The sequence below is a fragment of the Excalfactoria chinensis genome, chromosome Z, assembly GCF_039878825.1.
Source record: "Excalfactoria chinensis isolate bCotChi1 chromosome Z, bCotChi1.hap2, whole genome shotgun sequence".
NCBI lineage: Eukaryota > Metazoa > Chordata > Aves > Galliformes > Phasianidae > Excalfactoria > Excalfactoria chinensis.
This window is the reverse complement of record NC_092857.1, coordinates 7,370,085-7,383,558: the sequence shown is the minus strand read 5'-3', so window position 1 is coordinate 7,383,558 and position 13,474 is coordinate 7,370,085. Positions and strand designations below refer to the sequence as shown.

Below are 13,474 nucleotides of genomic sequence, written 5' to 3'. Positions count from 1 at the left end.
GTTGGTTGCAGAGGAAAGCACTCAGGTGCTCTGTCATCTTCAAAGTAAAGGATTTTTTTTGGTCATGTTCATACTGAACTTCCTGTGTTGAAGTTTGTCTCCATTCCCCTTTGTCTTATTGCTGGGTACCACAAAAAAGCAGCTCAGCCGCATTCACATGACTCCCACCTTTAGCTATTTCCAAGTGTTGGTAAGATCCCCTCTTCCCCTCCTAGTCCCCTCTTCTCCAGGCTGAACAGTTCCAGTTCTTTCTGCTGTTCCTCATACAGAAGGCCTACTGCCATCTCTGTGGCCCTTTGCTGGATTCTCTGCAGCAGTTCCCTGCATTTCTTGAACTTGGAAGCCCAGAACTGGGCACAGTACTCCAGATGTAGCCTCACTAATGACAGAGATTCTGTTGACACAAAACACTCTTGACAGAAGTTGCCTACTGTCATTAGCTAAGCATTTATAAACTGCTCATTTGGCACATTTTTCTCCTGGAAGCTGAAGGCTGTTGGCCTGTGCTACGTGTTCTTTTCAGTTAAATCAGTTTGTTAGTGCAGCTGCACTCTGGACACTTGTGAAATGATCCAGTGCAAATGAAGTTAGACTTTGTTGAACCATACTTCGCTGTAATTGTAGTTTAAACTATAGTTTACCATTGGAATAAGTAAACTGTAAGTAAACTTTACTGTAGTTGTATGTTTGAACTGACATAACTTGGTGTTCAGTGACTGCTCTGTGCAGCCAGAGACTTGTTCTAAATTCCCTTGGGCCTACTGACTGTTTTGAGGTGGATCTGCATTTCTCACTGGTGTTAAGAGAAACCTGAAAACAACTTTGTTTTCTCAAAGTGTTGAACAGTATCATACTTTCTGGATTTGAGTGTTTGGTTACATGAGAAGCCTCCTATGTAAAATTTCTCTCCTTTTTGTTTCATTGCTCTGCAAACCAAACAGTATCCTTGAAATAAACCAATTTAATTAAAGTGGGTTTTATTTTTTATTTTTTTTCCAGCAATACTTGCAGGATTTCAGTTGGGGAGAAAAAAGAGGAAAGAGTAATTCAAAACTGAATGTCTTTGAATGCTTTGTTTTTCTGATCTTTGTTTAACGGTGAATTGCATATTCTTTTTTCCAGTTATTTGTGGTCGATGTCCAGACTGGTCAAATTACCAAGATTCCTATTCTGAAAGACCGTGAGCCCGGCATGGTGAACCAGCAGGGCTGTGGGATTCACGCCATTGAGCTCAACCCTTCACGGACACTTCTGGCTACGGGTGGAGACAACCCCAACAGTCTTGCAATTTATCGTCTGCCTACACTTGATCCTGTCTGTGTGGGAGATGTAAGTGGGAACATTTGGGGGATGTTTATTCTGTTACTTATAAGAATTACTTATTTGAAGTCCCAAAAGTCAAAGCAAGGTTAAGACTTCAGAGTTTTGTAGTGAAGAGTGAAGAATTTCTGAAAGCTTTGAAGCACTTCTGATTTAGTCTCTTTTTTTTTAAACAAATATTTTAAATATGAGTGTGAACATAAACATGTCAGACAGTTCTGATTTCCTTGCCTTCGTTTGGGTCCGCTTCAGGTTATTTTTAAGCACTGAAATTGTGACAAAATCCAGAGTGTCAGTCCAATTGTGATGATGAAGATCGAAACTGAGACACAAAACTGTTGGTGGAAAAAGTTCTTGAAACTGAAAAGATGATGCACATTGTTAAAGTTTTTCCTTTTCCGCTGCAGCTTACATATGCTTTATTCCAGTGGCAGAACTTGGCTTTGAGGCTTAATTCTAACTCTGTGGCTTATGGCACTTTGATGTAAGCTGTACCAGAACCTATTTCTGAAATGTCATCGTGCTTTTTTAAAACAGCCAATCTTGAAAATAAAAAGGCTGAAATGAGTGCAGTGATGTCCTGTTAGTCCTTCTCTCATTTCTCCTTCCTTTTGAATAAGGACTTCATGAAGACATTAATGACAACAGCAGAGGTCAGAGTTTCAGCTGTAGCACATAACCAGCTGCCGGAAGGCTTGACTATGGACTTCTGTGACTTGCTATTCGCTTGCATGCTGCTGTGACTTTGCAGCTTTTCAAACAGAACTAGAGGCTTGGGGACTTTTCCTCCCTCAGGTTTCTTTACATACTAAATAAAAGATTCTTGAATTAATAGTTTTGAAAAATTATTCGTATATTGTAAACATTATGTTTTAGTTACTATTTGTGCTAGGGATATGTGTTTTAGGAAATATCTATTTTTTTGAAATTAAGGAACAGTGCTTTTGAAATGGGAAATCTATGTCCTTAGATTTGAGATCAGTTTGGCTTTGATTTGAGGCCTGCTTTTCTATCACCTACGTGCTTTCTAACTGTTAATTGTATGGTTAGCTTTATCAAAATAAAATAAATTTGAAATTACTGCTGGATATGTGAGCTTCTCCAGCTTAATACTGGGATTTTACCAGTATGATATTTTTAATGTAAGTATAGGGTTTTTTTTTTTGTGCTTGTACAAAACTGGAAAGTGAAGGATACTTCTGTTTTGAGAGACTACTTGAGAATATAATGGCACAGTAAGTCTGACTTTTTTTTTCCTTTTAGGATGGACATAAGGACTGGATATTTTCAATTGCATGGATCAGTGATACAATGGCTGTTTCTGGTAAAGTCATTTTTTTCCTATCAATATTTTATTACCCTGGTATACTACATTAGTACAAGCCTTAAGGAAATGCCTTTATCAGTGCATCAGGGCATTTGTATCAGTGGCAATCATCTGGCAGCATTCTTGTTTCAAGTGCTTCTGTTTGATTTTCAGCAGTTACAGAGGGAGGAGGAAAGAGCTCGTTGTTAAATTTAGCATTAATTTTGTGTGTAATTAGGCAAAGGGTTTCATTCTGAGTACTGTGGCCTTCCATATTCTATGCTGAAACATTATCAAGCTACAGGCTCCACAATCTGTAGCCAAAACAGGGCAGTTCTGCTGCTGCAAAACTCCTTCCTTTGGTTCCTTTTGGTGCTGACCTTGTGGTTCTTCATCCCCAATGTCTGCCTGAGAGAGAAGCATGTGTCAGTGTTCTTGATACTGTATGTGAAAGTCCTTCGCTGGTTTTGGGTATGATTAAACCTGAAGCATAGAATGGGTCTATATGGATCCTACTTTGAGAGCTGGATAATCATCTCTGTGCCTAGCCATTCAGAGTCATTGCAGCTGACCGTATCAGTTGAGTTGACCAACAGCATGACTATTTTGGCTTCTTTTAGTCAGTGAAAGAAAAGAAGCTTCTTGGAAGAGGTTTCAGCCCATTCGCAGTTTAAATTCTATCTTTTTCTATGTCTGAATGTAGCTTATGATTAGGCAAATTAAGTCTTGAGTTTGCCTGAACCCAGGTGTCTTGAGCAATGCACTGTAATCACTAAACCATTTTCTTAGATGTTTCATACTGGTCCAGGAAGTGACTTTAAACCCCATCTGTATAAATGTTTTTCTTGATTCATACCTGGTACTGTAAGTAGAGCTCTGTGGGCATTGCTTAATCTTAATTGCTTAACTCATCTTGGGGATGAGAAGCAAAACTTCAAAGAACTTGTTAGAATTCATACCTTCAGTTCAGAACATTCAATTTCCCATTTTCAAGCTCTAAATAGTGTTTAATTTTCATGTAGCTTTTTAGTATCTTAAATTATTTTAAGTCATTAGGATCTGTTTTGAATACAGCTGCATTTGAAACTATTTAGAACTACTTCAGTTATTTGAACTATTGATTTTATTTATTTATTTAGTACAGTGCTTAGCTTTATTTTATATGTAGGTCCCTGACCGAGATATGATTTTTCTGGAAATAGAGGGAATTTACTGTCTTTTCAATAGGTGTTGCCATGAGTAGGTCAGTAAGCAGTGACTTACAAAGAAGGTTTCTACATGAAGGAGAATTTCAAGAGGGGATATTAGTTATGAGTTAATGGCTTTGGAATACGGCAGTGCAATATTGTCTTCCTGAAATCCTGTGAAGACTCTTTAATGGGAACTTAATTTAACACCTTGCACTTGGATTTGTTGAACATCAGGAGGTTCACCTGGCCGCATTGTTAATGTGTCTTGGTCTTTCTGGATGGCATCGCCTCCCTCTGTCCTGTTGACTGCATCCCACAGTTTGGTGTCATCAGCAGATTTGCTGAGTGCACTTGATTTCTGTCATTGATGAAGTTGTATTGGTCCCACCACTGACCCCTAGGGGACACTTCTTGTCACTGATCTCCATCCAGACATTAAGTCATTGACCACTACTCTCTGGACTTGATCCTGCAGCCACTTCTTCATCCATTGAACAGTCTACCCATCAAATCCATGCTGTTTCTCCTGTATCTGTTTCCTTCCATCTGCCTTAGCAAAGCTTCCAGGGGGGTCTGCTCTGTGATCTTTTCTGGCACAGAGATGAGACTGACAGGGCAGTAAATATTGGTGTCATCATTTTTATCCTACTTAAAAATGGATATGGTGTTGCCATTTTTCTAGTCATCAGGGACTTCATGTGGTTGCCACAACTGCTCAAATATCCTTGAGAGTGGCCGGGTGACTACATTAGCCAATTCCTTGAGGACTCTGGGATGCATCTCGTTGAGATCCACAGGGTTTTAGATGTTCAGATCCCTCAGGTGGTCATGAACCTGATCTTTGCTTACAGTGGGAGGGACGTTACTTGCCCACTCACTGCCTATGAAACCAAGCATTTGAGGGCTTTGTGGCAAGCTGTTAACACCGAAGACTGAGGCAAGAAAAGTTAAGTACCTCAGCCTGCTTGTTTGTTATAACCTGCTTGCCTATGTCACTCCCTAGGTAGGTGGGTATGTCCTCCTGGACTTTCCTTTTCTGGTTGAGGTACATGCAGAAGCCTTCCTTGTTCTTTTAGGCATTCCTAGCTGTGTTCAGTTCAAGCTGGGCCTTGGCTTCCCTGACCTCATCTCTACACAGCCTAGCAGCTTCCTTATTCTCTTACCACAGTACTTGTCCCTGTTTCTACTGTCTGTGCATTTTCTTCTTGCTTTTCAGTTTGATAAGCGGGTCCCAGCAGAAACACCAATCTCTTGTCTTCTTTTCCTGATTTTCTGCACATGGGGATGGAGAGCTCTTGTGTGCTAAGGAAAGCTTCCATAAGAATTCACCAGCTCTGCTCTGCACCTTTGCCCGTGAGGACGATTTTCCGGGTGTTTTGTTGATGAACTCCCTGAAGAGTTGGAATTTAGCTTTCTTAAAATTTAGCAGCCTAACTTTACTTGTTGCCTGTCTCATATCCCTCTGGAGCATAAGCTCAACCATAAGCATGGTCACTTCAGCCTAGGCAGCCTCCAATCCTGATGTCACCAATCAGTTTATTTGCATTGGTGAGCAGCAGGTCCAGGAAGTTGTCCTCATTGCATTCCAGGAGCTTCTCAGTTTGCCACTGCTTGCCATGCTGCTTTTCCAGCAGATGATATGTGCCAAACGCCTGCAGTTAATATAGAAACAAATAATAGAAAAGGTCAGTTAGTAACTTTTTAGAAACTTGTTGGATAACCAGCATAATTTCATAATTACTTGGGTAAAAAAAAAAGCTTGTCCTGGAATTTGATCTTGAATTTATTAATGTAAATCTTTTATGGTGCCAATTTAAAGATCTGTATTACAAAAATAATTTTGTCTGCTACTGAGTCTAAGGAAAGCAGCAGAGATTATTGCAGTTCTTCAGTGGTGCTGAAGGTGCTTTCACATACACATTGGAGTGTAGCATGTGAAATAGCACCACTGCTGCTGAGTGGAGGTGTGAGTAGAAAAGTGCCATGTTCACTCTTGTATGAAGATTCTAGCAGGATATTGTTTCTAGCCTCCAGATGGGAGTCACCAAGGGAAAACATATCAAAAGCAAGTAGCGGGTCTGAATGCTAAACTGAATTCTTGAGAACTTTACCAATTTACAGCTAACCTCTGGCACTTCTTTCAATCTGCATGATTAAAAGAATACTTTTATCTGAAACAACGATGCAGGAATATTTAAGCTCCAGATGCTGAGGAATTAGCAAACATCTTTGTTTGTACTGAGAAACCAAATGGAGAACTCTTGTTTCAAAACTCTTTTTATGTTTCTCGGTGTGGGTTAGATGACATAAAAGCAGGAGATGAGCATTTGTTCCTCTCACATTAAATAGTGTTGTCTTCTAGCCTGAGGTTAGAGCTTTGACAGTACATCGTCTCACCACTGTTAGAACTGTTGAAAGAGAGCAAACTGGACCATGGTCTTGGCTAGTCTTAATTCTTAGTTTCACTAAGAACAAGGTTTGCTTCTAAAACACATTGCAGCATATTCCAGTGTTCTCTCAGGATAAAATTAAAATGCTCAACTTCAAGCAGTCATGATTGAAAGAGAATGTCTTAACTGCTGGACAAAGATTTCCATGCCAAAAGTTTCAAAATGGGATGAATAATTCTCAGGATGAGCCTAGGCTAAGAAATAATACTCTTCTTGTCTTCAGGGCTAACTGGTTAAACAACATACATCGTATTTTATGGCTGTTAGGGTTATTAGAATGGACAGCTTCTTCCTAAAGTGACTCAAGATATTTGGAAATTCTACTGCTGGGCATTCAGTCTCCATTACAAGATTAGGTGCAATTAGAAACCATAAGTGTGTAAATTGAGTGGCAGGTTGTTTTGTCATTTGCTACCTGCTGCTGTGCTTTGCTACTGGGAGTTCTTTTTCTGACTGGCTAGTGGCTGATAGTGAGAAATGACTGAATTCATCTGCCAAGGAGCAAAGACATCTATGCAGTACTGCAACAAGATGTATTGGTATACACTACTGCAAGAAGATGTTTTACTTACTTGTCTTTGCAGCTTGCTCCTTATGAGGTACTGAAATTTATACATTTAACAGGCTGATGAAGATGTTCAGTCTTTTTGGCATCTTCAAGGCATGGAAATGTGACTTCAGCTTTCCTCGTGAGAGAAGGGAAGTGGTTTCCATATGGTGTAAGGAAGAAACTGAGTTTTAAGTCAAATCTGTCAGGGTTGACTTAAATGCAGTTATATAAATGTTAGAAGAGAAGGGCATAAGGTGATGGATTAAATCTTTGTTGACCTATGAACCAAAGAAGCTCAGCTTTCTTCAACTATTTTTTAAATTCATATTTTGGCTTAACTCAGATTCTGTAGAAAAATGCAACTTGCTGCTTGTTGAGCTTCCATTTCTTATGTTGTGTTCTTTGAAGAAGACATTGCACAGGTTTAAGCAAAGCGACTTGTACTGCTTAGATCAAATCTGTTTTACAGTAAAATTGTAGCTGGCTTAAAATGGCTGTTTTGTTAATATGGCTGTTTAGTTCACAAGTATGCATGCATGTACTTGTGCAGTGAGAGAAATCAAATGATCCAGAATCGGCATAAACATAACTACATTTTTTTGGAGGCTTTTTGTATTGTATTATCAGATTTAGCCTTGGTAAGCTGGGCTAAACATGTTGACTGTTCAGTCCTGTCAGAGTTTACTTCACTTATGACTCATTAACGGTGATTGTACAAGTTTGTTTGTTGTTTGTTTTTTTATGCATCCTGGCCTATTTGAAAATAAATTCAGGACTTAGAAAAAAGTATAGGGGAAAAAAAAAATGAAACACTTCAATGAGGTCACAATATTATAACCTTATAGCTCAGGAAGATCATGTTATTAATCCTAATTAATCACACCCAAGAATGAGTTCAGTTGAGTTAAACTAATAGCAGTAGATTGCTTTCCCACTTTTGGACTCTGTTTATTACAGTTTGTTTTTTATAAGGGGAATTTTATATATGTGTATACATGTATGAAATGCTGTTACTACTTATTCAGGCTCTCGAGATGGTTCAATGGGTCTCTGGGAAGTCACAGAGGATGTGCTGTCCAAAAGTGATGCCAGGCATAACTTGTCTCAAGTTCCTGTCTATGCCCACATAACACACAGGGCACTGAAGGATATCCCTAAAGAGAACACCAATCCTGACAACTGCAAAGTTCGAGCGCTGGCTTTCAACAATAAAAATAAGGTCAGTAAGATACTCAGGATAGTTGAAAATGCCTAAAATTGTCCAGATGTAGTAGAAAAAAGTAATCTAAATGAAGTGTTCTAAAGCCAAGTGTGTTGAAGAGGCAACATAATGATTTTTTTCCATGATCCTTTTGTGTCTTTCCTATATGAAATGGTTGTCTTCATCTGCACTGTTTGCTTTTGCCTTTCCCCCCCCCCCCCCCTCCCCCCTTTCCTTGCAAGTGAAAAGACTTGTGTACTTCTTGAGAAGGAGCAGTTTTGCTGCAAGTCTGGCTTTTGGAAGGTAAGGGGGAGCACTTAAAAGAAGCAGAAGTAGTACCAAAAACATCTGTTGTAGCTGGCCTTGAGTGCTTGTGTTGCTTTCCTTCACCTTCCATGAAGATGAGCTAATATTCAGATAGCTCCTGATTTAATGCTTAAATTGTTACTGGATTGTTCAGCAAGTGGGGTGGTTGACACAAAGGACAGGCACCAGTGTTTGCTTTGGTGTTACTGGCATTTGACAAACAGTAAATATTAACCTCCCCAGTGCTGACCTCTTATTATTACTAGAGATAAATTGTACTGGAGCAAGTAGAGTAGCAGCTCTTCCCTCTTTTATTTCTGTGCTCAAACAACAGAAATCTGAAGTCAACAAGATCATGCTCTAGGAAGCACAGTGCTCCTATTGGCTCTTTCACCATGCTAATCACTCCTCTGTGATGGAGTCTTTCTACACCTTTTCAAGTAGACTACTGCCAGGGTCAGAAAGAGTGTGTGAGCTGCTGGGTGCCAACTCCAGCTTATACTATCTAATCATTTGCCTGTTTGTCCAACAAGATCTAATCTGATGTGCGGAAATCAAGTTTGATAGCCCAAGAGATATAGAGCAGGTATGTTTATTTCAGTAGTGCATATATGCCAGGTTCAAGGGAGATTGCTCCTCCTAACTTGCACCCTGTAGGACAGATGTTTGGTACAGATGTAGACAGAACTAATACATAATCAATGGTTTTCCCAGAATTTGTATACATATTAACTGTATTTCTGAGAGCCCCTTAGCATATGGTCCCTCCCCCTTGTGCATGCGTTGTGAGCAGTTGGGGTCTTCTCCTGGTGGTCATAGGATGAAGGCTCATGGTCCTCCTTGCTGTAAACTTCTGACCCTGTGGGAGAGGTATCCCCAGACCAGTTCTAAGGTACCTTGTGGACATCTTATCACTTACTCACTAAATGTCCTCAAGGTGTTGTCAAAACACTTATCTTTCTGTCCTCCACCCCCCCATATTGTCCTAATTCCAGCTTGTTGCCATCCCCATTCTTTTAGAAGACTCTGCATATTTTCTTCTGTAAACTATCTTTACCCTTTGTTTCTGTGAACCATCTTTTACTCTTCAAATCCAAAGTTGTTTTTGGCACCTTTGTAGTTTCTGTTCCATTGAGTTCAGTATAAAGTGAACATTTACCTTGATAAAAGCACATACAGGGTTACAGGTGAATATGTATCATGCCCAGAAGTGTGTGATGTTTTTAAAGGCTTTTGTAACGCAGAAATTAACTCTGCTTGTTTGTTTAATAGGAGCTGGGAGCTGTGTCACTAGATGGGTACTTTCATCTTTGGAAAGCAGAGCACACACTGTCAAAGGTACCTTTTCTGTTTTGGTTTTACGTTTTGAAAATTGTCTAGCAGTTACTGTTATTTGCTGTTTTTCACCTGCTTTATGAGGAAAGCAGTGTGTGTAAAATAGTTAAAAGCCTTATGTAAAATAGAATGTACCCCTCTCGAAAATAAATAAAGCTTCAGGAGGTGAATGCAGTGCTCTTAACCTGCATGAACTGAGTGTGCTGTTGCAGAGCGAGTACTTGTTTACCAGTGTTTGTAAAGGAAGTTAAACATGCTGGTGTGACTATAGATTAAAATAAGACCTACCGATGTTTGTATATAAGGTAAGTCTTTTCAGCAGGGAGCAGGTATGTGTGTTTATCTGCTGCAGCAGTAACAGCAGCAGAGAAAAATGCAAAACAATTCTCTAAAATATCCTTCGTTCTTTGCAAAATTCTGAAGCTGAGCCTTTAGCATCTCAGGTTGCTTCAGGTAACACGTCATGTCTCTTTCATGTTGCACTTTTTTAACCGCAGTTTTTGTGCTGCTGTCTCCTTGAACATAATTTACGGATTTGTACTGTTAATTTCTTTCTCTTTTGTTGTAATGGGTTGACTTTTTTCTTCTTTGCTTCCAGTTACTGTCCACGAAATTGCCATACTGCAGGGAGAATGTGTGCTTGGCTTATGGTCAGGAGTGGTCAGTGTATGCAGTGGGATCACAGGCACATGTCTCCTTCCTGGATCCAAGGCAGCCTTCTCACAACGTTAAATCTGTCTGTTCCAAAGAACGAGGCAGTGGTGAGTAAACCAAGCTCTGAAATAAAGTCATCTCTTATGATCAGCTAAACCATGCGAGTCCGGGGACCATACTGAGTGAAGATGAATTGTTTTGAGCTGTGTTTAAGATATAATACAGTTAATGTTTGGAAGTAGCAAAACTTATTTTAAAATATCGTCTAATTAAAACATAACAAGAGCAACAAAAATGTGCAACTAGTGGGGTATTTGATTGCAGCGTTTGAGGCACGGACTCAGATGTGAACGATCCAAATCGTTTATTACAAGTTCTCACATCCTTTACATACCTTCACAAGTTGTTGTTTTCTCACTTTCCCATCCGCCCTTATAACTTTCCCAACCACCTTTACATGTCAACAAAGCATTCTACAAAACACTTTTCAACTGCCCATGCAGGCACATATCCAATCAGAGCTGTGAGACCCTTCTTCTCCTTCCAGAGGTGTCCTTGGTTCTCATGCTGTTTATCTTGCTCCACAGCTGCTGCTCTGAACAGCTTTTCTTGTATTCCCACATTCGATCTTGCTTTTGTGGAACTAGTGCATCTGTCTAGTTCAGTGGAAGCGGATGCAATTCTTAGTGAGTTCTCAAGGTGTTCATCAGATTTTTGATGATGTTTTACTCTTCCTGTATTTCATCCTTGAAAATAGCTGCTCATAAATGTTCCCTGCCAAAAAGCAATGTTGTTGTTGAAGGCTAATTCTAACCAAACTGAGCTACCATTGTGGTAGGTATCAAAAGAATAAATATGTAGTTTCCCTAACCAGGGACTTTCCAGAGCCAGTAGGCCTTGAGGGGAAAATTAATCAGGATGCTTTGGGGATGTTGTCAACTTGACGAGAATAGCCAAGGTCCATGAATCCATATAATTGTATGAAAGGTACTAACCAGTAATTGTGAGAGGAATGAACTGGAATATTATATAACTTTTGTGTATTAATATTGTTCTGGTAGTTTTGTGTGTGTGTGCTTGCATGATTCTCAAATAAGTAAGCAATGTCTCCCCTGCTTGTGATGATTCACTTACTGCACACCAGGCAACAAAACCACTTTTGGGACAACATGAATAAGGTGTGATCATAGAGTGAGGGATGTTTCTATCTTTTAAGGTATGTCTTAATAAATTCTGGTGAAGAGACATGCTTATTTTTTGCTGTTTGTAGGACTGTGTTTAGCCAGTATCAAAAAGCATAAAGTTATTTGCAATAACCAGAGTTAGCACTGCTGTGCACGCTCTCCATGTCCCAGCTTCCGCCCAAACAGTGCCAGTTGTGCACTAGTGCTTGGTTGCTTAGCAATGGATGCACAAACTCAGGGCTACACCTGGCTATTTGACAGGTTAGAGCCATGGCCATGATGGCGGGGGCAGCTACAGGATGGCCTGGGATGGACCTGAGCTAAGCCATATGCTATCTAAAAAGTACAGAACTTCTATGAAAACTTTTTGCTTCCTTTTTTTTAGTCTCTTAGTCTGTTTTACTTCATTTGAAAGCAAATGCAATTGTCTCATTGCTGTTAATACTGTCTAGTCTTGCATTTTAGTCTGTGAATAGAGAAGAAAGCATGTTTGATCTTTGCTATCATATTTGAAGTCTGTGGTGTGAGTGCAGTCTTCTTACTTTTACTACAGCTTGTTCCCAGGTAAATCTTGGTAAGAGGAGAACCAAGGAAAACGTGCTCCCTTTACTTGATGCAGTGGGGAATATGACCACTGAGGATAAGGAGAAGGCTGAGGTTCTCAACACTTTCTTTACATCTGCCTTTAATGGATAGACCAGTTATCCTCAGGGTACTTTATGCCCTGATCTGGAAGACTGGGATGCTGTGCAGAATACACCCCAGTGATTCAGGTGGAGACAGTTAAAGAGCTCCTCCTCCACTAGGACTGTCACAAGTCCATGAGACTGGATGGGCTCCACCCTTGGGTGCTGAGGGAGCTGACAGGGGTAATTGCTGAGCTGCTCTCTGCCATCTACCAACGCTTCTGGTTTTCTGGAGATATCCCAGAGGATTGGAGGCTTGCCAGTGTGACTCCCATCTACAGGAAGGGCCGAAAGGAGTATCCAGGAACTACAGGCCTGTCAGCCTGACTTGGTACCAGGGAAAGTTATGGAGCAAATCGTGTTGGGTGAGATCACACGGCACGTGCGTGGCATCCAGGGGATCAGGCCCAGACAGCATGGATTCATGAAAGGCAGGTCGTGCTTGACCAACCTCGTCTCCTTCTATGACTGGGTGACCAGACAGGTGGATAAGGGAAAAGCAGTTGATGTAGTCTATCTAGGCTTCAGCAAAGCCTTTGGCACGGTCTCTCACAGTATTCTCCTGGGGAAACTGTCTGCCCGTGGCCTAGACAGGTATACCCTTCTTTGGGTAAGGAACTGGCTAGAGGGCTGTGCCCAGCGGGTAGTGGTTAATGGAGTTAAGTATCAGCTGTGCCATGGAGCCTGATGTGATCTGCAGACTTGCTGAGGGTACACACAGTCCCTTTACCTCAGTCAATGACAGAAATGTTAAAGAGTTCCAGTCCCGAGGGGGGACTCCCGGGGGTCAGCACTCATCACCAGCCTCCACCTGGACACAGAGCTGTTGACCACAGCCTTCTTGCTGTGACCTTGCAACCAATTCCGCTGTGTGCCCTTAAAAACCCATATCTCTCCAATATAGACAAAACAGGTGGATATGGATGATGTGGTATAAATAATACAAATATGTGAATCTCACACTAATTTCCTATCTTTAGCACTGTATATAAAACCAGATCAGAGAAAGATGGTAACAGAGTAAGTCTGGAATTGGGGCTGTTTTTTTTTATCCAGTATAGCATCACCTGCTTTCTACAGAAAGCAGTTAAAGCTTTTCACTGTTTCTTGCAAGTGTTGCTTTTCATAACAGCTGTACAGGAAGATGCAGGGCCCTGAACTCTAGTCCTTGATCAGCAAGAGCAGCTGCTTTCTGCTTGGCTGGCATATAGTGTATTTTCTTGTGCCCTTGACTTGTATCCTGACAGCAGCAATGTTAACATAGTGGGCAGAGCTTATGAAGCTCAGATTCT

The 13,474-nt window shown here is 40.6% G+C and overlaps 1 protein-coding gene across 1 annotated transcript in view; it reads left to right on the top strand.

Annotated features, from left to right (window-relative positions):
- DCAF12 (DDB1 and CUL4 associated factor 12) overlaps positions 1-13,474 on the top strand; it is a 29,033-nt gene that overhangs the window by 8,894 nt on the left and 6,665 nt on the right. Inside the window, exons 3-7 of the mRNA XM_072360165.1 lie at positions 1,123-1,329; positions 2,584-2,644; positions 7,842-8,035; positions 9,596-9,661; positions 10,257-10,419. Of these exons, the coding sequence (XP_072216266.1) occupies positions 1,123-1,329; positions 2,584-2,644; positions 7,842-8,035; positions 9,596-9,661; positions 10,257-10,419 (691 nt within the window). The remainder of the gene's footprint in view (positions 1-1,122; positions 1,330-2,583; positions 2,645-7,841; positions 8,036-9,595; positions 9,662-10,256; positions 10,420-13,474) is intronic.